This window comes from Terrapene carolina, unplaced genomic scaffold (assembly GCF_002925995.2).
Source record: "Terrapene carolina triunguis isolate 2854851 unplaced genomic scaffold, T_m_triunguis-2.0 Scaffold111, whole genome shotgun sequence".
Classification (NCBI taxonomy): Eukaryota; Metazoa; Chordata; order Testudines; family Emydidae; genus Terrapene; species Terrapene triunguis.
The window spans coordinates 24407602-24434961 of NW_020664462.1; the positions used below are offsets into that span (position 1 = coordinate 24407602).

The 27360-nt window shown below is 40.4% G+C and overlaps 1 protein-coding gene across 1 annotated transcript; it reads right to left on the bottom strand.

Annotated features, from left to right (window-relative positions):
* Window positions 1–2855: 2855 nt before the first annotated feature.
* Window positions 2856–25053, bottom strand: LOC112105480 (cAMP-responsive element modulator-like). The gene is made up of 3 exons (XM_024198293.2): window positions 24934–25053; window positions 3590–3687; window positions 2856–3314 (listed from the first exon to the last, which is right to left on the bottom strand). The coding sequence occupies exons 1-3, from the start codon at window positions 25051–25053 to the stop codon at window positions 2987–2989; spliced, it is 546 nt and encodes a 181-aa protein (XP_024054061.1). The 3' UTR covers window positions 2856–2986.
* Window positions 25054–27360: the final 2307 nt, after the last annotated feature.

The following is a 27360-nucleotide window of genomic DNA, read 5'->3' on the forward strand; positions in this document are numbered from 1 at the left end:
CTGTTAGTCTTAAAGGTGCCACAGGACCCTCTGTTACTTTTTAATAGACCAGTGATATTTAAGATGAAAAAATAATTTTGGCATTAATGGTGGCTACATGATTTCTGACGTAGGAACACAGTTAAGAAAAGTAAAAGTTGGAAAACGTGACCAAAGGAATTTTTACACAGAAAGAAGATTTATTCTTTGTAGCACTCAGTAATAGTATTTTATACTAATTCTTGAGGCTAATGAAAATATTTAACCCTTCACACATAAGGCCCAATTCTGTTTCCATTCAGATCAGCATCCAAATTCATATTGACTGCAACAAAGCAAAATTGAACTATAAATCATGTAGAGCTTCTTTTATATGTACTGAAAGTTGCTGCATAGTATAAGTAATAATTGAATTTGTGTTTAATTTCCAAATGCAGATAGTTTCTTCTGGCACTTATTTTCTTTTCAGTCTTGGACACATTCAACAACTCTATTGCTTTGTGTTTTGCTTCTTCCATTCCTTCAAGCCTATCCAGGTTTTCCTGAAAAGACTACATTTTGGAATAAATTCTTCACATTTTTTTAATATAACTTCAAAGCTGAGTCTCTTGACAAAACTGTAGTTTGGTCATGACGACCCAAAATCAAAAGCTGAACACAACTAATAAATACACTCTCCAGTTGAGTAGTACAAGTTGTGAGCAGCTCCCAAGAGGTCCTGAGCACTACTGTTGCAGTCACTGGGTATTAAGGACTCAGCATCTAGCAGGAGTGAGTATCAATGCCCTTACTTTTTAGACCCAGTGGATTTAAGGACTTTTATATTCTACAGCAGGGGTTCTCAACCTTTTTTCTTTCTGAGCCCTCCCCCCTCCCCATGCTATAAAAACTCCACAGCCCACCTGTGCCACAACAACTGGTTTTCTGCATATAAAAGCCTGGGCCGGCATTAGAGGATAGCAAGCGGGGCAATTGCCTGGGGCCCTATGCCACAGAGGCCCCCACAAAGCTAAGTTGCTCAGGCTTTGGCTTCAGCCCCAGGTGGCAGGGCTCAGGGACCCGGGCTTCAGCCCCATGTGGTGGGGCTTCAACTTTCTGCCCTGAGCCCCAGCAAGTCTAACACTGGCACTGTTTGGCGGACGACCTGAAACCTGTTCGCAGCCCCCCACGGGGCCCCGGACCCCTGGTTGAGAACCACTGTTCTACAGAACCTTAATTTGGTCATCACAATTAACATCTCTACAACCAGAGTAATAATGAATATAAAGAATAGTAATTAGTAGTTCAGTGTTAAATGTAAATTTTGTTTTCTCAGTGTTGATAAAATCATTTTACTTTTACAAATTATAAAGGATAGCTAGAGGAATTCTAAGAACAGTTAAAGAATTAATTTATTTAGAAAGAGCTATTCTATCCTTTTCTAAGTTCCATTGTTAACATTTTAATAGGAGTCCTCTGTTCTCATATACATACTTCAGAAGAAGCAGACCTCCTTGCCATTTTCCTGCCATTGTGTAGAAGCAAATACACTGCTGTTTTTAATAAAAATCTTCATTATTTCTACACATGAGAAGACCTGAGACATAAATGACTCATTGTAACAGTAAATTCTTTGTTTTTAATGCTATAAAAAAACTCTACATAAAAAGGAAAAAGATGAATGGAAATTCAACCCACAGAAGAGAAATGACTGCAAAATTTAACATTCATAGTGAGGTGTGAAATGTTTAACATGTAAATAAAGCAAAAAAAAAAATCTTTGAGGAATACTGCTATGAAGCTATTTTTTCTACTACTGTTTAGAGAAAAAGGATGAGCAGTTGGAAATTGTAGCTTATGGTTAATTATTATTACAGAAAATTATTGTTAATGCAACAGGAAGATTTGAAAATCAATCAATCAAAAGTCAGAAAACTGAGAGATAAGACAGAAAGTTTCACTATACCTTTCCTTCCTGTGCTTATCCCTAAATTATGGTCTCTATCTCATTACAAATTATATGTCAATTCATACCATAAACAAGGTTATGTTTATATCATGGAGGTCATGGTCATTCTCTGCTTCAGTCCCAGGGGCTGTTGGACTTTGGAGCTGGCAGCCAGCAGGGCCCTGGCAGGATTCCAGTGACAGCAGCGACAGGCGACGGGGGGGCCCCCTGCAGGATTCCAGTGACAGGTGACAGACTTCTGAGGGGGCCCACCTCAGGGTTCCGTCAATGGGCGACAGCCTCGCGCAGGGGCAAGGGGACACCTCGAGCAAGTGACTGGGGGTGTCCCGTTTTCTCTTTGGGAAATACGGTCACCCTGCAGCTCCCAGCTGCTGCAGGCAGAGGGGGAACCCCACAGCTCCCAGCCACCATGGAGGCGGGGAAAACCATGGAGCCGCAGCAGCAAAAGTCACAGACAGGTCACAGCTTCTGTGAATTTTTATTTATAACCCATGACATGTCCATGACTTTTACTAAAAATAACCATGACAAAATCTTAGCTTTAACCATAAATAATAGGATGAATGTGACATGTAATAAGTAACCATACAGTACATACATTCGTCAGATGACTTGATTACTGACACAATTAGAGATTTAAATACAATGAATACTCTATTTCACACCACTTAATTTTATAGTACTGATATTTTGCATTAGATTAGCAAAATGGTATTAAATTTTTAAGACAAAAAGTGAGCCATAGTCACATACAACTTTGTATTGCACTGTATTAATGTTTTAATCAACATTTTCCAATCAACATGGGCATTTAATACAACATTAAAACAATACAATAATGAAAAACAAAAAATTCTTATAATATACAAGTACAAATACCTGTGTATGGAAAAGACAAGAGAGACACCTACATTTTGCCTCTTTCAGCCAATGCCTGGTTCTTCCATTCTTTAAAGTACAGTACAATGATGTACTTGATTTCAAAATGACCCCAAGTTTGGGAAATTAACAGAGGCTTTGAGGTGGGAGGGAAACAGACCAGAAGAAGTTTTATTTTTGCTAATGTGATGTGGCAGAAGATGCAATCTGCAATCCTCTTGGACAAATATGAAGATAAATCTCATTCTCTTTTTCCTGGTCCAAATAGCTCTCTCCATTTTTCACTCTGCTATTTTTAAATTCAGCAAAAGATAGTAACAGTATTTTTAACATTAAAATGCTATACTGTATCTTAGCATACGTACTGTATTGCCCTGTGCTAGTCTGATATAGGCTGGTTGGTACTGCCATTGCAGGGATGCCAGAAGGTGTTCCTTCTTCCTCTGACTTTTCCTCTTCAATCTTAGGGACACCAGTAGCATCAGAAGATAGTTCATTCAGAATTTTTCTAAAACATAATTTGAACAATTTAATTTAAAATCAATGCCCGTAAGAGAAACATTTTGAGGACTGTCTTTTACTGATATTTACACTATGAGTAGCATGTTGGTTCCAGGATATTAGCAAGACAAGGTGGGTGAGGTAATATCTTTTATTGGACCAACTTCTGATGGTGATAGAGACAAGCTTTCGAGTGTACACAGAGCTCTTCTTCAGATAGTATTAGTAGTAATATAAGTAGTATGTGGCAGTTAAGCTAGTTTTAAAAAAGCATAAACTTACCGGTATGAAGGCCTTCTTGAAAGAATCTCTCTACGTTTTTGAGAATCAATTACACCCTCCGAGTCTGCAGAGTCCTCTGCATTTGCAACTGATGTTACCTATAATTCCAAAATTTCTGAAATTCATCATCTTAATACATTCTGGGATGTATTAACAGGTGTGTTGTGAGCAAGACACAAGAAGTCATTCTTCCGCTCTACTCTGCGCTGGTTAGGCCTCAACTGGAGTATTGTGTCCAGTTCTGGGCACCGCATTTCAAGAAAGATGTGGAGAAATTGGAGAGGGTCCAGAGAAGAGCAACAAGAATGATTAAGGGTCTTGAGAACATGACCTATGAAGGAAGGCTGAAAGAATTGGGTTTGTTTAGTTTGGAAAAGAGAAGACTGAGAGGGGACATGATAGCAGTTTTCAGGTATCTAAAAGGGTGTCATATGGAGGAGGGAGAAAACTTGTTCACCTTAGCCTCTAAGGATAGAACAAGAAGCAATGGGCTTAAACTGCAGCAAGGGAGGTTTAGGTTGGACATTAGGAAAAAGTTCCTAACTGTCAGGGTGGTTAAACACTGGAATAAACTGCCTAGGGAGGTTGTGGAATCTCCATCTCTGGAGATATTTAAGAGTAGGTTAGATAAATGTCTATCAGGGATGGTCTAGACAGTATTTGGTCCTGCCATGAGGGCAGGGGACTGGACTCGATGACCTCTCGAGGTCCCTTCCAGTCCTAGAATCTATGAATCTATGAATCTTATATAATACAGATGCTGGCAACAGGATTGTGACACTACACCCCATATTCTTCATAGAAATATTGTTATAATATGATTATAGCATATCTAAGATATATTTTATGCAAGAGGGTCTTGTGAGCTATCATTGGAAAGGTTACGATTTACTGAATATGATTATCATATTTGTATGCATGTATCATTTTTGTATCTAAAGTTAGGAATATTGACTATACATCTGTACTACAAAAGTGTTTGCATCTGGGGAATGCCCACCAGACAAAATGCAATCAGTCTGGCTGGTTAGCTGGGGACAAGTCAATGAACCATTAGGGAGAACAATAGGTCTTTGAAGATGCTACTCTCCCACATTCCTGGGATGCTACAAACAAGGCCTTTGACTCATGGCTGCTTTGACACTGCAGGGTCATGTGATTATGTCACCTGGTACTGGACTCCATGATAGAACACCAGTATTTTTCCACTGGGGGGAGGGACGGAGGAACCACACTGGAAAACAAAGGATTCCCAGCATATGTAAAACCTATTTAAGTCAGGGAAGTAACATAATGAGCAGTTGTTCTTCACTGAATCACTGCCCAGGATGACTGCTGGAAACATCTAAGAAACAAAGACAGAGAGGGGGAGAAGCACTGAGCTTCTATCTTCTGTAGTTAATAACCTTGTTTTGTTTTCTCTAAAACTAGTTTGTGCAATTTATAACTGGGGGCAAAAAACTATGCATATCTTCCTCCACATTGAGGGAGGGAGCAAATTTCATGAGCTTACGCTGCCCAGTTCTCTGTACAGTGCAAGACAATAAAATTTTGGTTTTACACTCCAGAGGAGGTGTGCACTTGAATGCTGGGCAATTCCTTAGCTGAAGCCTTCCCATGCAGTGTTGATTTCAGTTTCTGTGTTTTTCTGCAGCTGGGTGTGTCCCTACCTATGTGTGTGCTGGAGAAGGCTTGAGGGCCTGGTTCAGCAGGACAGTGTAAGGGAGCCCAGGCTGATGGAACAGGTGGACTCAGTGGTACCCCAGTGCATCAGATGGCACCCCAGGGCCGGGGGCAACCCATCACAAGGGTGACTGACTTATAGGCTATGTCTACACTATGAGCTAGGCTGTGATTCCCTGCTCATGCACACATACTTGCACTAGTTCTGATTGAGCAAGTATGAGCATAAACAACAGCATAGCCACAGTAACACAAATAGCGGCAATGGAGACACAGTATAGCTGTGGATACATATTCAGCACATCTAGGCTGTGCCTCAGTTGCTACCACACATGCTACCACAGCCACACTGCCATTTATACTCGCTCTAGGTTGGTGAGAGCTAGCACAAGAGTGTGTACATGGAAAGAGGAATCACATTGCTAGCTTTTAGTGTAGCTGTAGCCTTACTCTGCCCAGGGCTACCGAGCAGGGGCTGCTCCAGCCGGCCGGCTGGGGACCACTGCCAGGGGCCGCCGGAGCAATGGCTGGTGTGGCTGTCCCAGGGGCCAGATGCTTGGGCGGCCTTGGGGTCAGCCACACTGGCCCCTGCAGAAGTCATGGAGGTCTCGGAAAAATCACAGAATCTGTGACTTCCGCGACCTCCGTGACAGACACAGAGCCTTACATGTAAATAATTTCCATGTTCAGTGTGGTGGAACCTTGAAATTTTGTACACTCATTCATTATAAACCATAGGACTATACCCAAATTTGAATTCTGACATTTCCATCATAGATCATCATGTGGACACCAATTTGAAACCTACATTAATTTTTTTCTGTCCGGTGATCTCCAGTTTGGAGAAATAAAGGTAATCCAAATCCTATATTTCTAATTTTAGGCAAAAAAACCTGTCAGAGGTGAATAAGTTTACTGTATACATCCATGTTGTTAATCACATCCATTCAAAAATGTAGACTGCTATCAACTAGTAAAATATAACCATTTCTTAAATTGCAATTACAACATTAATCAATTTCAACTTAATACCAAAGTCAAACTAACTACTAAATGCAAAATGTTATACTAACACAACTTTAATTTTAACTTCAATGCTAATGCACAATATACATTAAATGCAAAAGTTAAAGTTGCTGTGGTAACCTCACCACAGCCACAGAAATTAAGTTAGCATCCAGAAATTAAGGAATACATTTAACAACATAAATGATCATCTAAAATACTACATACCACGTGTGCACTGGGGTTAGGTTAGTATTAGTGTGCAAACTTTAACTTTAGAACTTTCTTGACTTTTGTGAGTTTACATTTTCACATTTTCTTAGAGTTGCATTAGCATCATTTTTTACATATTAATTTCAGGTTTGGGGATTTTAAAAGCAAAAAACTGCACAGCTAAACCACAGTCTATACCAGCAGATATTATTTTGTGCAAAATTGAAACTGCAATTAACCGAGTAAGGCAAAACACTATTTACATGATTCATTTAACTGCTCAGTCCACAGTTGTGTAGGATATGTGCAAAAGTGGAACTGTGCAGTTATATTAGTTATATGGAAAATAGCATATTCACATAGAGAAAACCAAAAACTACAGTTTTTGTAGATTAGACTATTTTTAAACTACCTAAATATTAACTTGATTCAACAAAAGTGAGCTAGAAGTCTGACAGAGTCAGACTTGGACACAGCAAACGTTCCTACATCTGGAGCTAACATCAGAAAAGATTGAACTCAGATGATTGCTGTACCTGTCTCACATAACCTAGGGCCCTAAACACTCGGGGCACAAAGCAGAACTTGCGTGGATCTGAAAGGGCATGAATTCCTGGAAGATTCTGAAAACTTGTGGCATTAGGGCACCTCATCCCAAGAGTATAAACAGTCAGAGGCTATGACTTCAAAGACCTACAGGTTACTGTAAACAAAGAAACCTAACGGCTCTTTTCCTTTACTGATTTAACTGCAATTCCATTTCTGCTCAAAACCATTTTGCACAGTATGGTGCTTGCTAGGATAGTGTGGGACATACACAGTAAAATGAAGCATCCAAATATTTCAAAAACATAATTAGAGGTATTTCTGCAACTGTGAACAAACCTAATTTTAAACTAGACTGCAAAACCCAGCTGGGATGAGCAGAATCAATTTGTGGAGGTTCTGCTCATTTCTCTTACAGAAATTATGAAGGTTGGCAAAAAGGACTTAAAGTTGCCTTACGGATTCCCCTAGCCTAGGCATAGGGTCACTCCAAGGCAGGCTGGAGGCATGTTAGAGGTCCAAGGAGCAGGGCAGAAACATGATGCTATCCAGCAATAATGTCGGTAGGGTGACCAGATGTCCCGATTTTATAGGGACAGTCCCGATCTTTGGGTCTTTTTCTTATATAGGCTCCTATTACCCCACATCCCATCCCGATTTTTCACACTTGCTGTCTGGTCACTCTAAATGTTGGGCAGAGTGGTCTCCTTGAGGCCCGTTAACTGATGTGCACTGCTGAGATACATTAGGACAGTGGTTCTCAACCAGGGATCCGGGGCTCCCCGGGGGGCCACAAGCAGGTTTCAGCTGGTCCGCCAAGCAGGGCCAGAGTTAGACTCACTGGGGCTCAGGGCAGAAAACTGAAGCCCCACTGAAAGGGGCTGAAGCCCAGGTCCCTGAGCCCTGCCCACCCGGGGCTGAAGCCGAAGCCTGAGCAACTTAGCTTCGCGGGGGCCTCTTTGGCATGGGCCCCAGGCAATTGCCCCGCTTGCTATCCCCTAATGCCGGCCCAGGCTTTTATATGCAGAAAATCAGTTGCTGTGACACAGGTGTGCCTTGGAGTTTTTATATCATGTGTGTGTGTGTGGGGGGGGGGGAATTCAGAAAGAAAAAGGTTGAGAACCCCTGCACTAGCAGATCTAGCCTTAAGCATGTAGCATATGTGGAGAAAGTGGCCAAAATCAATACATGTCATTTCTTGGCTATCTGTACATATAATTGGGAGTTAAACCAATGAAAGGGATATACAATTTGTCTGCTGCAATGAATCTGTACCTATGGATTTTTTTAATGATATGATAAAAATACTTAACACTTGCTGTTGGTGAGGGATTACCAGAGAGAAAGACTTCATTAGAGAGCAGCCAGAGCTGCTGGTTCTACAAGCTTTCACCATCTCCATTCCTTCCCAGCTCTACTCCAGCTCACAGCTCTAGACTGGTGTTTAACTACAAGGCCAAGTTAAAGTTCAAGGGCAGGGTGGGTAAAGGCCCTTCAGCCCCTCTTTCTTCCTCCCTCCTATGAATCTGCTGTAGACACCTGGCAAAATGCAGAGGGGACTGGGTGGAAAAAAGAAAGGAACTTCAAAGAATGAGCTGAAATGCAAAACATTTGCCACAATGCAGAGCAGTTATGATCCCTAATTTTGGGCAACAGCTTTTTCACTCAAAAGGCTGTGGTGTCCCAAAATACTCAGTCTTTGTCACCCTTCTTGTTCAAACTCTTGTGAAGCCACGGGGCAGAAGGGGGCAGGAGACTGTGTGCAGGTACAGGCACCATGTCATCAATATGCAGATGACATTAAGCTTCTTTTCGTGAAACCCAGATTATACCATTTCCTCAGTGTCCCAGTGTCTAGTAGAAATAGGGTCCTGGGTGAAAGCCAGCTTAATAAAGAGGTGCTGCTGATTGGATGGGGAGAATACTTTAAGGATCTGATGAAATCTATAATTGCCCATGTAATGGGGTATACCGGCCCGTTAGGGCTTTTGGAACCCTGTAAGGACAGAAACACCCTATCTCCCTTTAATAACCATATTCCCAAAGGTAAGGGAAAAAAGGAAGCAACCAGCCAGGGTTAACTGGGCACAAGTGCTTCCTTCCTTACGCCCTGATTGTGGGAGAAGACAGGGCAGCTGTAGTTGGCCCAATATCCGCTACGGGAGAGCAGCTGGTTCCTATTCCCCTAATAAAAGAGATGGTCGATGAGAAACCCAGGGGAAATGTTTCTCTTGCTGGGTGACTTCAAGCCATGGGGCAAATATTTTATTTTTGTATGTTTGTTCCGAACTAAACTGAGTTGAAGAATGGTGATGATAGCAAGTGAGAAGTAGATTCCAGTTATCTAAGAGACCACCTCTCTTTGGAAGGAACACTTCTGCTGTCTGTGTCAAGAGTAAAATTTGAGGGAGCTCAGGATAGGATTAGGCAAGGTATTGCCACTCACAGCAAATACTCCTAAATCTGGTTGTTTTCAGAGTAGTTGTAAGATATTTTTGTCCAGTCTTTTCACTTATGAGAAGTTTAGTACACTGGTCCCCGTCCTCTAACTTAAGCAAGATCAGGTTTGTGAAGGTTTGCCAAATATATGCTACTTCTTTTGTAGCCATTTTTAATTTTTATCTTTATCACATAAAGCAAACCCAGATGCAATAATGGATGCTGCTAAGAATAAACAATAAGAAGAGAAGCCGTATTTATAATACTTTTATTTGTATTGCTCCCAGATACTCTCATCAGTATAGGGGCCCCATTATTCTAGACTTTCTGCTAATACACTGAAGAGATAATCCATGCACTGAAGAGTTAATAATCCCATTTGAGACAAGATGTGGAAGGAGCAGAACAACCAAATGAGAAAACCAAGTGGAAGAGTCATTAAAACAGGGCCATGTGATTATACAAGTTTGCTATTGCACAAATTGAGGGTTCCAAGGCATCATTTCTTTAAAAGATAAACAAGAAATATTAATGAATCTCTACACACCACCTGCCTAGCTATTATCAGTTGGCCATTACCCATGAGCATCTTGGCAGAAGTGGGTCTTCTATCCACTGGTGAGAAAGAAGATGGAAAGTTGAAGATCCAAGGTGGAGGTTTCAAAATGGGGGAAGGAGGAGAAACCACAAGCTTAAAATAATCAATAACTACAGCAAAAAATATAAAAGACAGCTAACCTGAACAGCCTGCATTGGTGGTGACTGAATCACTGATGGCTGTGTGGCTTGAATCACTCCCTGGACGTGTACAGTTTGACCAGAAGGCAACTGTACTAGAGTTACAGCTGGAGATCCTCTTCCAGCACTTGATCCAGCTACAGAAACCTGCAAGAATTATGATAATCATGTTTAAATAAAGTGCTATGTGGATTTCAACAGATACTTCAAAAAGCAATAACACAGATAAGTTAAATGATAAAATTTTGAGCCAAACTGCAAGAAAAAATACACATTATGCTACTTATTACTAGGACAAAATTATTACTATTTGTGCTAATTACATACCTTTAAGCTGTCTCAAGTTGGTGACCAAAAAAAACACTTGTCACTTTTTAAAATCTTGACCTTTTGTCTTAATGTTTCAATGACCCTATCTGTTTTTTATTAAAGATCTCCAAGCTTTCAAAGACTAAATCTTCTATCCCTGGCTTGTACTTTAGGACAGAGTCACAGAGATCTCAACTAGAAGTATCTGTATGGGGTGAACAAATCCAATCATGATAGGATACTCTCAATCAGTGGTATGAAATCCTTTGGTCCTCTTTTATCCAATCTTTGGCTTTCTACTTGTATTCTTCAGGAAGATGTTCTAATATAGAGGACAATTTTTTCCCCATGATAAAACAGCTGTATCACTAAAGCAATACTTGGATTGTAAACTCTTCGAAGCAAGGACTGTATCTGTATTATGTTCATACAGTACCTAGCACAATGGGGCCAGTGCCTCTCAACACTACTGCAATATAAACAACAACACACCACAACTGATGATTTTCAATCCTCAAGGCTGACATGGTGGAGGAATATGGTTTCTTACCCAGATTAGCAATCATTCTGGCCTCTTTTTCTTAAAGTATTCTACAACAAAATCTTCCACCCTTAGGCTTTACTACTGCACCAGAGACTATCAGAGATCCAGATATTGGTTGGGAGAAGAAATATTCTAATCCCTATAGTGGGACATGTTAAATTTTATTAGTTTGTTTGCCAACAGGTAGTCAAAACCCCTTTAAAAGGCTCCAGTAAACTTTAAATAATTGACAGTGCAATTTTCTCTCTTTTCTGGGTCTCTAAAACCAAATTTTGTGAGACATCTTGTGGTATTATGATACCTCTTAATTTAGAGCATATGCCAGCCTAGATAAAAAAAAACTCTTAGAAATTCCTATAACCATCCAGCTGCCAGAGATGTTGAAGTGATGGAAATATTGTCCTATGGAGAGGTAAACAAGACTGGAAACTGTCATGAAGCAAAGGGAAGATTTTTAAGATCACTGTAATAGATCTGAATCTGTCTCTGGCAAATCATGCCTAATCCTGGACACAAGAATAGATGATATGGAAGAAAAGAACAAAGACAATTCCATAGGATTTGTAGAAGAAGAGAAGAGACAGTCCATCTTTTTCAGCTCTTCAGTGTGAACTGGAAAAAAACAATTTGCTTGTGTTCAGGGTTACAAGAATTCATCATTCTCCAAGATTGTTTTTTTCAGTCCTGCCTTGGTTAGCATCCCAAAGATATATCTGTGGAGAGTGGTCACATCCCAAAGCTGGACTACTCTGAAACAATAGATCTATGAACAGGAGACGGTGGAGAGGACACACTGACAGGAGCAGAATATTGAAATACAAGATGTAAACAGGCCAAAATGGATCTAAAAGATTATGATAATTGCATTCTGTCTCATTTTCCAAAGTATCCGAGACATTCAGAATAGAGAAGAAAAAAATTCCGACTGTTGAAAGGTCTTTGATTAATGATCCCTGAAGATTTTGATTAGTGATCCCTGAGCAATTTTTCTGTGGGAAAACTCTGCTGGCAAAAGGTCATTTGTTAAGACAAAATGTCTATCAGAGGAAAATGTTATCTTCTTGTTATTTATTTACTAGGAAGTGTAGAAACATGCAGTACCATCAAAAAGCCTGGGTGCTGAATCAACCATACCTGAAGAAGGAAGTTTTATAAGTAAAGTAGACAGGATCTGGTCAACTCCTTTTAATATATTTATTACATAACTGTTAAATTGTCAATAGGAATCTGAACAGACTCTATCGGGAAAGCTAAAAGTAGAGGGCTTCTTACAACTCCCAAAAGGAAATCATCCTAGCCTGAAAAAGGCTTCTAAAAACAGGCATCAAAGACACCCAAAGCTTTCTCCACTCTATAACACATACACTCATATTGTCATTAAGATGCTGACATTTTGAGCCCAAGAGCCAGCCAGTCTAAAAGATGGAAATATGAACTCAGAATATGATCTGCACCTTAACTAGAATATTGAACTATAAATGGTTCTAGAGCAGGCTTTCCTTGTAAACTTAAAGGCCAATTATATATAATAGCAATTACAAGTATATTTAAGAGTCCATTTTATGCCATCTTATAACCACACAAGAAAACGTATCCAAAACTCCACCAGAGTAAAGCTTATTTAAAATTTCACAGGGAAAAATGATTTTGCTTTAATGAGTTCATACATGATATTATGTTCTGGGTGAAAACAAGCACATTTAAAGCTGGATCAAACTAAAAGAAATCTGTTCTTGTTTATAGAAAGAACTACATAAATAGAAAAAAAACCATAATTTACACATTAAGCTAGAATTACATGAAAATTATTACATTTGAGTGACTTTTTTTTAACATTTGCAGAACCTTAACAAAAAGTGATTTCAACACATCAGATTTACTTCTGTCATTTTTTTTAATTGAGTTTTGTTTCTGTAACTTTGAGATTAACAATCATGTTTCCATTCTGATACTGTGCATCTCTTTAAAACAAAGTATAAATAATCCCGTAAAAGTAACATTGGATTTATTTTCTTTCATTCTAAATTGTTGACTGTGTTCCAAAATTGCAGCCTTCTGCATTAACTAAAATACCAGAACATTTTGACTTGCTTATTAGGTTACTTGTGTACTGATATTGATGGAAGTAGTCTTGGCAAGCCATGCAATCCTTACGTCAATAACGAGCGATGCTGCCTACGACATCTGAATTTCAAGGCTTGCCTAGACTGCCAATTACTGAAGGCTGATGAACAGCAGTGGCAATTCAGCAACCTGAAAAACACAGTTTTAAAAACACTGAATAGTGCAGTGTTACAATGCATTTCACACTGTCCCAGGCAAGCAGAGGAAAGGAAATGTTGCATCATGTAGTATCATGAGATCTGATCCACTGAGGTGCTCGGCATCCTCAAATGCCAATAACCATCAACGGGCATCAAGGGCACTCAACGCCACACGGGCACTCATTTTCTGTATATTTAGAGCCAGATTGTGTCCTATTTCTGGGTCGACATGAAAGAGAGGAGAAGGTGTAGTAAGGACTACACACAGTCACTATTCTGATGCTTGGGCCTGCATCCATTCAAAAGGAATACTTCCCAAGGGTAGTGGCACTGCTATAGGGAAAAGGAGTTTTGGAGGTCTCCTGTTTCCCAGTTCTGTACTGATTATGAAAAGTGGAACTCCTCTTGAACAAGGATTAAAAAAAAAAGGCACAGAAATGCTCTCCTAAATCCCTCACCTATGACTCAAAGACTTTAGGTGTTGAAAGGACTTGGGCCTTCAGCAGAGAGAAGATTTTTATGACTGTTTTCTTTTTTATATTGTACTCTACCAAATGGTATCTGGAAATCTAATGCAAAAATTAAAACAACCAACTGTCAACAACTGGCATAAATCAAACCCATTCCTACCTCTACCAGTTCCACCCTTCATGAGATAAATATCCTGGGTACAGGCCCAAATTTTTAAAATATATCTTACATAGTATCTGCCCTCCAACCAATAAACCCCCCACCCCCAAAAAAGGGGGGGCTCTGACTACTGGAGTGAAATCAAGAACAAAGGGCCTTCCACCAAAACTGCTCTGTGCCCATACCCAGGAATTAAACCACAGGGACAGAAAACAACGGTATTTTGATAAGACACAATTTCTGCAACAGTGCAAGGGGGAAGAGGCTCTCTCTGCAACAGTCAGCTCCCGAGCCACTCATGGCTTTATAGATGGTATTCCTTGCTTGAACTGCACTCCAGAAAGAATTCTGAACCACTGCTCATGATGACTTGCCCCAATCATGCTGCATGCTGACTGACTTCCCCCAATTAAGCTGCACGCTGACTAGCTGAATGTTGTCTATATTCTTCAAAATCAGTCTTAAGACTATATGCCAGCATAGTGACAAAAGAATAGATAACTGTGTTGAGATCTGCATCAGAAGGAACAGGTTGGTCTACTCTGGACTCAAGAAACAAATGATCAATTTAATGAAATCCCAAGATCACAAACAACTGAGAAAAATTGTGACAGTACCTTTTCAATCAAGGGAGTAGGTACAGTTCCCTTTCTTTTCAAATGTACTTTTCTCTACCAAGCAACACCAGCTTCATTTTTTTCTGTATTGAATTTAAGTCAAGCACTGAGAAGGTAGAACAACCAAATATTCCAGGTTTGATGTGGAGACACAGAGTTCATTTTCATCAACTTAATGATAATACTGCAGTTCAAAATGCCTTTCTTCAACAGCCTTACATACATGAGGGTGACAGGATGGAATGCTGTGGGACCTTCACTAGGAGAGGACATGCAATTGCCACAATCCTCTGAGTCTTCCCTATATGAATAAACAGATCCTCTGTACAACAATCCCATTCACCTCTATCAGCTCCCACAGATAAGTTAACAGTAACTCAAGATAGCCTTATCAAAACTTTTACAATTTAATAAAATTGTAAGTACTATGACCTCCGATCACTGCCAGAAGATCACCAAACAAAGCAATAAGTGTTGTTTCAATCTTTTCCCAGGTCTAAAGCCAGACAAATCCAGGAATCTAAAAGAATATAGGTGTCAGTTAAGTCATCTTTAAAGTGGTAAGATTGTTCCTGTCAAACAGATAGTTTCTTGTGTAAGAATCTAACCACTGCCTGCTGTAGGTCACCAGCCAGCTTTCTTTCACAAAAAATGACATAATCAATTCTGATCAATAATGGGTGTGATGCTTCACTCCATATTCTTTATGCAAATATGCTTATGATATGAATATGACATAACTGAGATATACTTTATGCAAGATGGGTCTTGTACGGTATCATTGGAAAGGTTATAATTTACTGAATGTGATTATCCAATTTGTATGCCTGTATCATTTCTGTAACTGAAGTTAGGAATATTGACTATGTATCTGTATTTTAACTATGCTACTTCGGGTGACGCCCACTGCTAACACTTCAGGTACAACAATGGAAAAGCCAGAGAGGGCGGACGGCCCATCAGTGAGGACAATGGACTGGGAAAAGGCTTGGCCTTCCTGTGGACACTCCATACTGCCACTGACTCATGGATGTTGTGATGCTACAGAGTCAGGTGATCTTGTCACCTGATACTAAACATTACATAGGACTTATTGTAACTTTCCACTGGAAGGGAGGGGGATCAGGTTTGGGAAACAAAGGATTCCCGCCTTATGTAAATCCTATTTAAGGGTAGGGAGGAAGGCAAACGAGGCTCCTCCTCTCCATGGCCTGTCTGCCCAAGAAGGAAGACTGCTAAAGCCACCACCTGAAGGGAAGGCGGGGTGGGGGGGTGAGTCCAGACTGAGACAGGGGTCCAGTCTGAAAAGAAATATAACTGGAAATCTGAACCGCAGAAACTTTGCAACCTGCCTAAAATAACATTTAGGGTAAGAAATTACATTTTGTAACCTGTTTCTTAAGTGTATTGAGCTTAGCTTGCGTACTTTGGTTTATTTGCTCAGTAATCTGCTTTGTTCTGTCTGTTATCTCTTATATTCACTTAAAATTCGCCTTTTGTAGTTAATAAACTTATTGCTTATTTATAGTAACATAACCCAGTTTATGTAATTTCTAACTGGGGGGGCAAGAAGTGGTGCATATCTCCCTCCACATTGAGGGAAGGGGCGAATTTCATAAAACCTTTGGGTTTGTACCCCTTAAAGGGAGTGGGCACTAGAGTGTTGGGGAGAGCCCCTAAGGCTGAATCTTTGCAGAGCGGATCTCTGTCTCTCTGTGCACCTGGGTGTGGCCCTGCCTGTGTACTTGGCTGGAAGAGGCTTGTGAGCCTAACCCAGCAAGGCCAGGAAAAGGGCACCTAGGCTGGTAGAACAGGCTGATTGAGCAGAGGAGGCTCAGTTAAACTCCAGCACATCAGGTGATACCCCAAAGGGCCCAAACCCATCACAGTGGGCCTGTGATCTCCCCACTTGTTACTAGCCATGACATGTGAAGGCCCATTTCACAGGTGGCTAAACTAAGCTTATTCAGAACATCCTGAAGTTCCATCAGCAGAGCTGGATGAAACATAGCCACTGCAGAAATCTCTTGTTTGACATTATCTCCGTGGTTTCAGACAGACTGCCAGAGATCCAATTGATTTTAATAGCAATTAAATAAACTCTTAAAAGACAGAAATGCTTGATTCTGTTTCTAAGTGGCATTAATATGGATCCAACAGGCTGCTTACTGTTCACTGGTCTAGACTTTGTAGATCCTGTGGTTTAGGAAAAAAAAAACTTTTTTACTTTCACCACAGAAATGGCATGAGGTATATATAACAAATCTATGTTACAATCGACTGGGAAAAAACCTGCTACTAGCTCATAAGCCTCCTTTCTTATTGATGTATTTGTCATAGGTCCTCTCTGTGAGGATGCAGAGGAAAGGGGATACCTAAATGGCAATGCTTCAATAGTCAAAGTAAAAAGAGTATAACGGTCCAGTAGGCTTTTAATACACTGGCCCAGTGGCTGGTCACTATTATTCTTTATATTCCTACAGACCAACAGGATTCATTAGTCTCCAAGGACAGGCATTTGAGAAACACGATTGGAGAAAAGATAAGTAGTTATCTTTGTCACAGTTTCAGGGTAACTACACCTGTATTCCCTCCTCCATAGTTCACTCCAAAAGTTCCCAGTGAGGTCTCAGGTCTCCAGCCATCACGTCTTTGGGCAGGAATCCTTGTCCAACTTCCTTCTGATCAGGGGGTTGTAAGGCTAAACAACTCCCTGATTTACACTGTGATATCCCCAGCAAGCCAATTTGCGTAAAGGCCAGCAGCTTTGCTTTGTCTCCAAGGTCTGTGAACAGCGTATTGTCAGTAGTTACAAGTTATCACACAGCTCTTTCTAAGCAAGCACATTTATTCTTAAAATAAAAGCATTAGAGAGAAAACATAATAAAAACAATGAACAGATTTAAATACACACTAAATATCCCAGGGGTCACCCATGCTACTAGGCCAAAGTCTTTCGAACCCTTCTGCAAGGGTTGGAGTTGCCCTTGGACAGAAGGCCCTGTCCATTTTCTGGATCAGAAAGAAGGCCTTAGTCAAGGTTAATCCAGACTTTTATCCAAAAGTCGTTTCTTTGTCTCATGGCAGTGGTGGGCAGCCTGTGGCTGGTCAGGGTAATCTGCTGGCGGGCCGCGAGACAGTTTGTTTACATTGACCATCCGCAGGCACAGCCGCCCACAGCTCCCAGTGGCCGCAGTTCGCCGTTTCTGGGCAATGGGATCTGTGGGAAGCAGCGTGGTCCACAGAGACGTGCTGGCTGCCGCTTCCCGCAGCTCCCATTGGCCGGGAACAGCAAACCGCGGCCACTGGGAGCTGCGGGCGGCCGTGCCTGCAGACAGTCAATGTAAACAAACTGTCTCACGGCCCATCAGCGGATTACTCTGATGGGCAGCAGGTTGCCCACCACTGTCTTATGGTCTCTGGACAATCCAGTTTAAACCAGTATATGGGAGCCTCCCCAGGTGTTGGTAACTCTTGGGAGGGGTTACAATCTGAGTGATTTGCCTTAATCACCTCCCACTGTTTTTGGTTCCTGGAGAAGTTGTGGGAATCCTCCCCAGTGGAGTTGCATACAATCCCTAGCCACAGTGATACACAAACTTAATAGAATATGGTCCTTAAAGATATTGCATGGGATTGCAATATCTGTCACACTCTTAACACTGTTGCAAGCAGTGTTGTTGTAGCTGTGGTGGTCCCAGGATATTAGAGAGACAAGGTGGGTAAGGTAGTATCTTTTATTGGACCAAATTCTGCTGGTGAGAGAGACAAGCTTTCAAGCTTACACAGAACTCTTCTTCAGGTCTTGAAGATGACTGAAGAAGAACTCTGTGTAAGCTTGAAAGCGTGTCTCTCACCAGTAAAATTTCGTCCAATAAAAGATACTACCTCACCCATCTTGACACTCTTACCACCTTATTTAACATCTTGTCCCCCTTTATAAAGCAAAGCTGCATTTAGCTGTAAAGTCTGAATTCCAGCCAAAAGCCAGATATTGCATCTCCTCACAGTAGTCAGACCATTTGACCATGTTGCTAGGCATACTCAATCAAAGAGATAGCACAGAGAAAGCTGCAAACTTTTTATTATTGCGTAACTCATTAAAAATCTCATGCTCCTGATTTAGTTAAAAAGAGGCAAGGTCAATAAACATCTGGCTGGACAGAACAGAAAAGAAGGAATGGGTGAGTAGCAATCTTAAATGCCATTCAAGAAATGTCTCATGCCTTGAGAAGAGCTAAATCATAGACTCATAGACTTCAAGGCCAGAAGGGACCATTCTGAACATCTAATCTGGCCTCCTGCACATAACAAGCCACAGAACCTCACCCCCTCACTACTGTAATACCTCTGGTTGAATTACTAAAGTCCTCAAATCATGATTTAAAGACTTCACATTACAGAGAATCCACCATTTACTCTAGTTTAAACCAGCAAGTGACGTGTGCCCCATGATGCAGAGGAAGGTGAAAACCTCCCAGTGATCCCTCTCTTGTCAGTAATATTGGTTAGCAGCCAGAGAGCTAGTGTAGAGAGATGATTTCGAAGTCAGGGAAAGCAACATTCCATTCAGTTGCTTTTTCTTTATTTAATTCCTCCAGAGACAAAATACCTGAGAGAAGCAACCCCAGTGAAAGCCACAGATCCATCAGTATGTGAACATACTGAAATATTATGTCTTTGAATTCCTTATGGAATGAGAATGCCAACATTTTCCATTCAATATACCTACAAAAATATCCATTTGATACTCCAGCCTAGGGAGCTTACCTCCCAAGGAAGTGAGTGTACTAGCAACGTCTTTAAACTTTCAGTGTAAGACAGTGGCTCACCTTCAAACTCTGGAGCATAGAAGTCTCCCAGATAGGGAAATTTGTTAACCAAGTCCTCCTCATCTTAAGTCAGGAGACACATAAAAAGGGGACCAATGGAATGCTAATACTATGTGCTCCTTCCCAGAAGTAGGCCGTGCTACAGAACCAGGCTGTGGCTTTGCAGGAGGAAGAGCTGGAAGAAGTTGATCTGAAAATGTAAAGCTGGATAGAAGCAGTTAGGGAAACGAGGTCCTGAAGATGGCAGCCAACTCTTGTTCTAGCTGGTTGCGGTGGAAAACAGCCCAGACAAGAGACAATGAGCAGGGTCTATTATAGTGCTTTGCTTCACAGGAACAACTCGCTAGAACAACTTCACAGTCAAGAAAAAATGTCTGGCTGAGCAAAAACAGTATGCAGGTGCAACAGTGTGCCCCTGGTGGCCAGACAGCTAAAATGCATGTTGATCTGCAAAGATTTGCCAGGGCGGCACTCTGGCTGCTCACAGCTCTCAGTCTCCTCCTGCTGCAGATTATTTGATGCCCAAACAAATTTTTGCAGAATTTAAGCTTTTTTTTTTTTTTTTAATTGTAAGATACCTATTTTTTTTCAGAAGGGCTAAGCACCTACAGCTCTCACTGACTTCAGCTGGAGTTGTGAGTACTCAACACGTCTGAAGATCAGATCATATGTTTTAGCCTTTATAGCTGAAAAGAAAACTTTCCAAATGTGAATTGATTCTGTGCTCTCTTCCTGAGTCTGCAGAAAACAACAAGGTGTAAACTGCTTTAACTATAAATTTCCATGTCAAATTATATACCAGAATTTCTCACTATTTCACAGTTGATCATTTTAATTGAAACATCTAACTAAGGTGTATCTCTAGTGTGGTTTTAATCATCTGGTGCTGATTATGACAGATCTGACAATGACCTGCAACATCCTTCAAAAACCTTAATGAATGAAGTGTAAGTATCTTTGCAGCCCATTGTATCAAATGCAAAGGTTATGTATTATTGTGGGCCAGGATTGTATGTAATCTCTCCAGCAGGGAGATGCGATGTGAACCCTGGGAAGAGTTATGAACTTCAAAGGAGGCATTGAATAATGTGCCAGACAAAAGTGGACTTTTGGGACAAACAGTAACAAGTTTGCCTGGGGAACCTCTTCAGGGAGGTGAATGCAAATTCCCCCCCTCTGCTTATGCAAAAACCTAGCCTTTTGAAGATATGCCCTGGGGAGAGGACCATTATCTGATTACCTGTTCCTGGAGTCTCAAGATCAAGTATCAGGAGGTAGCCGTGTTACTCTGTATCTACAAAAACAACAAGGAGTCTGGTGGCACCTTAAAGACTAACAGATTTATTTGGGCATAAGCTTTCGTGAGTAAAAACCTCACTTCTTCGGATGAGGTTTTTACTCACGAAAGCTTATGGTGCCACCAGACTCCTTGTTGTTTTTTCAAGATCAAGGGCTCAAGCTATATAAAGGAAAAACTAATTTATCCATGGGTGTGCTAGTTCTAAGCTAAGGCTGTTATGAACTTGTGATCTTGGTTTAAAAGGCCGACTCATACCAGAGCCCTTGGTGAAGTAGGGGGATGATCTCTGGTAAGCTTATTAGCATGTTTGTAGGTACTTTTGTCATTTTTAATATGTTTTCTCTGTAATGCTTTCACTTAAGAATAAATGTGATTGCTTATTAAGAGCTGTGGGGTAACTTGTAATTGCTGGCAATTAGTTATTCATAGCCTTTGGAGAAAAAGCAAAGCACAGACATTGGTCTGTGTAGGCACTCTGGCTTGCTGGAAATATCACAGTGCGGGCAGGGAACTGTGCAGCCTCAAAATGCAATGGTCAGGAGGGAGAGAAATGTGGGTCTCTGCCCAAAAGAGGTGACAGCTGAAGAGCCAGGAGCCTAGAGTGCATGCCCTGGGTGAACCATGGAGGAGAAATACAGGTGTAATTGCCCTGAACTGTGACACAGATAATTACAAAAAATCTTTCCCAAGGGAAAGTGCAGAATTAGTCAGAGTTTTGTTTAGTTTATCTGTCAGAAGTCCCAAGTGATAGAATTTCCAGCATTTCGCTTGAGATACTATTCCACAGGCTAATAGTGCTCAATGCTAGGAAGTTTATCCTGATATTCATCCTAGATTGTATATTTCTTAATTTCGTGCCATTACTCCTAGTTAAAGCATAGAACTTGAACTGAGCCACCTGAGGGAGGAAAAGGGGGGGTGGGAGGGGGAGGCAAGTAAGTGCTGCTTATTTATTTTCCAGTTCAATCTTTGGAAGATTGAAATTACCGCCTGAAGGAACACAGGAGTCTTAAAACCATCAGGAGCACCCCTACACTGAATACATGCACTTTCCTGAGAAGATTCTTTATCTACAGGGGATACAAAAGTACCAGAAGAGAGAATGAACGAACAGAGCAAATGCTGTCCAGCAAAGGAAAAGCAGCAACACTTACCCCTGAAGAGACAACTGTAGTGATGACTAGCTGGCTGGGGTCTGAATATGTGGGGCTCAAAATGAGGGTATCAGAAAGTACAGACCACTTGTCTTCATTGGGCAGGAATCCTGTCTAGAAAAGTTTAAGTGGTAAAAAGTTCACCTTGCAGGATTTCTTCTTCAGTGGACTCTTTCTTCTGTGGAGGCCTCAGATGTAGTCCTAGTAAGTGGGGTCACATGGGTGCATGAAGCTATTAAGCCTAACATCTTCAGGAACAACAGTACACTTCTCAGAGGCTGGGATCCCAGAGGATACTATCTCCCAAATGGTATGGAAAACTCAGGGCTCGGAATAATCCCATCTTTTACGCCAAGATAAAAACAGGTGTTTCGTTGCTTAGGCAAAACCTCAAGGGTTGGAAGTATCTGTATGCTTTCCCTAGAAACAAGAACACTCCCTGAGCTCATGGTACTCTTATCAGTCAACAGTCTAAATACAGGGAAACAACGATACTTGTGTTGTCTGAGGAATGAAGACTCAGCAGTGAAAATATTCAGTGATATAGAAAGATCAAAGGGTAGGATACCATAATGGTAGTGGCCTTTTCCTACACAAAACCAGAGGTACTTCTCATAAAATGGATGGATGATCAGGTATAAGAGATGCTGTCAACACAACCCCTTTTCTTTCCGTAGCAAGAAATAATAGGAGAGGAACATGTTCTCCTTTTTACTACTAAAGGACCACCACTATATCCTCTTTTTAGAGAAGGACGATAACTTCTTCCCTTAATATCTTCTCATGAGAGGGATCTCTGAAAATGGAGAGGAAGAGGAAAGGGTACAAATCTAAAACTGAATAGTTGAAGGCTGTTGACTATCACATCAAACTTTCTGCCTGGCGCTCAATGCAACAGGCAATCTTACCACTGAGATAGGGCAGACCACTGACGAAAATGTTTAAACTTCTGCCTGAAAGAGGAGTGTCTATGAGCAGACTTCAGTCTGTTGGAGGTCAAGGAAGAGCTCTGCCTCTAGAATCCAAAGGGAGTAGTACCCTCTTAACTGAAGGCATTTAAAGTAGCTAAAGATGTCTGGAAAGTTGTCCAGAAGTCTTCAACCTTTTTTAAGCTGTCATCTCTTTCTTCACTAACACATCTTTTCACATAGAAAGTGACCTACTGTGGTCTGGGCTTCATACAGCAATATGGTGCACTTCAGCCAAGAGAACTATTGAATGGTAATGGCTGCATTGTAATGGGCATTGTATGCTAACTCGTAGGGCATGTTTGGCCATCATCTCATCTTCAGACACAAGTAATTTAAGATCTTGCACGAACTGAGACAGGATTTAATCAAAAATGAGCAACAGCTTGTAACATGAGGAAGCTGCACTTCTCAAACATGGCTTGCTAACTGTCAATTCACACCTGCAAGATTACGTCTTTTCCAGCACCAGTGAGATCTTTTTGAAAATTATATATTTTAAAGAGTGTTTTTTCCTTACGAGTTCAGTTATTTTATAATCTAGCGTTTTAGTTCTGTTGACCTAATAACAAGATCAAATATATTTCAATTTAATAAAGTAGAACTATAACAGGGGAACTTCGTTTTTTATTCTTTTGGACTGTGTGACATTCTTAGGGGAAATAGGAAGAATCTATAGTGCCACATTCAGCCAGCAGGAGCCATTATGGGCACAGCCACCACCCCAATACAATGCCCTATATTTAGTGGGTAGTCTCAATTCAGTTTTTAATTCACAGGTGTACATGTCACAGAAATCACTACCACAAATAGGACCTTTATTAGTTAAAGTAGAGAAGGCCAAAAATTGGATGAGCTTTCAGAAAGAACTACCTTCTAACCTTTATACTTGACTTTTCAAGTCAAGGTTGAAGAGAACAGGGATGAATGGGTGCATATGGTGTGTGTGTAAACTGCATGGGCAATATGGAGAAGTTTGGAGTGCAGCTGATACACAAGTTCTATGGAGAAACCGACAAATCACCCTTCTGGGTGCTGCCGAGCTGAGTCCTTTCACAATATCACAACCACTAACCTGATAAGCACAAAAAAAGGACAGGTCACTTGAGTAAGTACTACGGCAGAGCAGTTGGCACAGTCCACAGGGAGCCAGAGACTAAAACAGGAATGCATCCTGCTCACACTGGGGTTATGCCAATAAACTGTATTTGGATAAAATATGCATCTCTGAAGCATTGTCTGGATTAAAAATAAACGTGATGGAAAGCCATAGGAGTTGAATGGCACTGAAGTACTGTAGTATTCCAAAGGATCAGGATATAAATATTGACAAGCATACTGGAATATTAGTAGCAATTTCCTTTTAATACAGATCATGGATAAGTTTAAAAAAACTGAAGCCTTTATGGAGCTCACCTAATATATCAAACTAAAGTTTGAATTTTTTAATTGTCACCTCTATTCTATTAACCAGCAAAATACTTTCCCAGAGAATATCTAAAAAAAATGTAAAAAAATCCAGAAAGTGCCATCATGTGCATAGGAAGGAAACATAAGCAATGATTCTAAGAAGTTTTGCCTGAAGGATTGGACTCATTTTGAGTAAACAAGAGTACTGGGGCGGGGGGAGACAAAAATTAGCTTCACCCATTATCATAAATTGCTGCATCAAGCACCTCCAAATTCTAGGATACATGAAATTCATCTCCTCCCTCTAATCCTGTAGCTGCCTCAATTTAATAGGACACCATTATCAGATAACTACTGTATAGCAGTAGTTCCAAGAAAGACAGTCTACTGGCTTCCATTACAGTGCCATCCTGAGAAACTCTTGAAGTGTTACTTCTGTGAATGACTTACAATAATGTGCTGTATTATCTGTGGCCCTTATTCTGCCATGTCCATAACACAGCAGTCATCATTTGGGACTATATCTTTATTGTTTTTAATATGAAATCACTACTCTAAGAACAAAAGATTGATACAGAGCAGGGGGATTTAATGATGAACTGTAGAAAAGTATCATGTTCATCCAAATCCAAGTAACAATTCTAAATGATCATTTTTATTTGTTTTTCTTAGTTTCCTGTATGTCAAATTACCTGAGCTATGGGGGGAATCTGACTTTGGCCTGGCTGATTTTGTATGCAAACAGCATCGCTCTCTGCCACAGAATCTGTTGCACTTCCATCCTGTTGCGATTCAACCATTTCCGTGGTCATTTGTCTAAAAATAAATAATATAGTGCAAGGAAATGAATTCAGACCTGAAGAAGGGATATTTATTTCAACTCTATTAAATTATTTTTCTCCTCAACTCCCAATTTCAGCTCTTTAAAATATCTGACAAAAGAGCAACCCAACAGTATCCTAGCATCACAGTGTGTTGCCATGCATGACCTGTAAATTAGGAATCAAGCTCACTCTCTTGGCTAGCAAGAACTAGATGCAGTGTGTAAGCAATACTCCCAGCACTGAGTAAGGAAATCAAAGCCTCATTCTCTAGCAACCCATTATGTCCAGCTACTAGCTTGCAATGCTGATTCCAGGAAGATACCTATCCAGCCCTTCTATGTTGGGGTAGGGGAGTGGAAGGAACATTAAAACAAGGAGAAACTGAAGATGAGAAGAGTTAACTGGGAAAAAGAAGAGGACCATTCTGAGGAACGCTGAGGGAGAAATATCTGGCAACTATTTATTCAGTCAGGTCTACAAAAGAAGCAGTAGTGTGTAGATTCAGTATGGTATAGTCACTTTAGGAAGTGACAATTAGATGTCTAGGAAGAATTGGTTAGAAATTTTTGTCTTTTCTTTATTCAATTAGGTTAGACAGTCATAATATTGTGTATCCTGCAATGGACACAATCAGAACCATAAGATTATACCTAACAAGTGAATATTTATTCTGGATTACCATGTCTGGATTGTTTTTCTTTTGTTTTGTGATGAAAGCAAAACTTCCTTCAATTCTTATCTGTATAAATTAGTCACTGGAGAGATATACCAGAGTAGGAAATTATTAAAATATTGAGACATCTGAAAAGTTTTGACAGAAATATTGTACGTAAATCCTACTGTTCTGTCCCACTAAATAGAAATATCATCCTCCTTTAGACAAAATATAATTTTATTATATACTTTTGTCACTTTTGCTAACAGTAATTCCAAACATGAAGATCTCATATTCAGGACACTGAACTGATTTTGTTTTGAACCAAATGACAGATGTTTAACACTTGATTTTTACATTGGTATCAGCAACTCTCTTGTGATTTTTTATCCTGTAAATCTTAAACCTAAACTTGGGTAAATTACATCCATCAATTGAAATTTATAAACTGAAAGACTCTGTTAGTGGAGAAAACTTTCAAATATATCGACTACACAAAAACATAATTACCTTACAGTTGTTTTTCCATGATATTTCTTGACACACTTGCTCATAATGGATGATGGGAGTGTTTAAAACAAGAGCTTGGTTTTCCTCAGCTCACTTTCTCTCCTACTGAACACTGCAGTGAAGTTATGATGTTGAAGTTGTGATGTCACAATCATCACCATAGCAACAAACCAATGTCATAAAGAGTATACAGCCTTCACTGCAGGCTCAAGGAGAAGTGTGACATTAAAAGAGAGATCTTGTTCAAACACATACCAAATAGTATAGGAAATGCAGGAAAAGACCAGACAAGGAAGGGAAAATCACCTATTTGTTGTTTTAATTTTTCTGACGTTATAATATGACAGGGTTCCTATTCTGGGGTCTTCTGCTATCATGTGAGACAAGCAGGAACTCCCTGTTTCAATGGTTTTGAGGCCCCTGAAGTACCCATACATATTTTTAATGCACAGGCCAACTCCTGGTATCTCAGTGCTCTCTGGAATGTTATTTCGTTCAGTGAGGAACAAAGAGCTCCTTAAACACTACATATAATTTATGTCCAAAATAAGTCATCAAATGTTTGTCTCCCACTATGGTTGAGAAGGAATCAAGTTAAACGATATCATCAGAGAAGCAGAATTACAGGTAATTTTTGTATCTCTAAGAATACCATCTTGACTAGATAGTGGATACACAAAAATGCCCTGCCTCCTTCCATCTCAAGCCCCTGTGCAGATCTCAGGTTCCAGTATGTCTCTTAGTAACTAGGTCTTGAGTGATTTATGGCTTTAATGGTTAAAATTGCCATCTTGAATTCTATCAGAAAATTCTCAGGAAGCTACTGCAGCTCACAGAGTGCTAGCATTCATACACTCTTAAAATAAAGTTCCTCTTAAACTAGCTTGTTTCCAAATGGTGTCAGTGTATACACCATGAGGAATGTATTAGAGTAGTCTATCTTTTGTGTAGTTTGTTAGAAAAATTTTTAGTACATCAACAGCAGTTCTAATTCAATCCATAATAATACAGTATTTAATATATACACAGATGGTACCTCCTGCATTCCTATTTCTTCTCATGAGTTCCTTTCCCCTGGATATAATCAGGGCCGGCTCCAGGCACCAGGCACCCAAGCTGGTGCTTGGGGC

Bases quoted from the DNA above. Each gene is read 5' to 3' on its own strand.
- LOC112105480 (XM_024198293.2), bottom strand. From the start codon at position 25,053: ATGACCACGGAAATGGTTGAATCGCAACAGGATGGAAGTGCAACAGAT. The intron at 3,688-24,933 runs GTAATTTGACAT...TTGGAATTATAG, and splicing joins AGATTCCCCCCATAGCTCAG to GTAACATCAGTTGCAAATGC. The intron at 3,315-3,589 runs GTAAGTTTATGC...ATTATGTTTTAG, and splicing joins TCAAGAAGGCCTTCATACCG to AAAAATTCTGAATGAACTAT.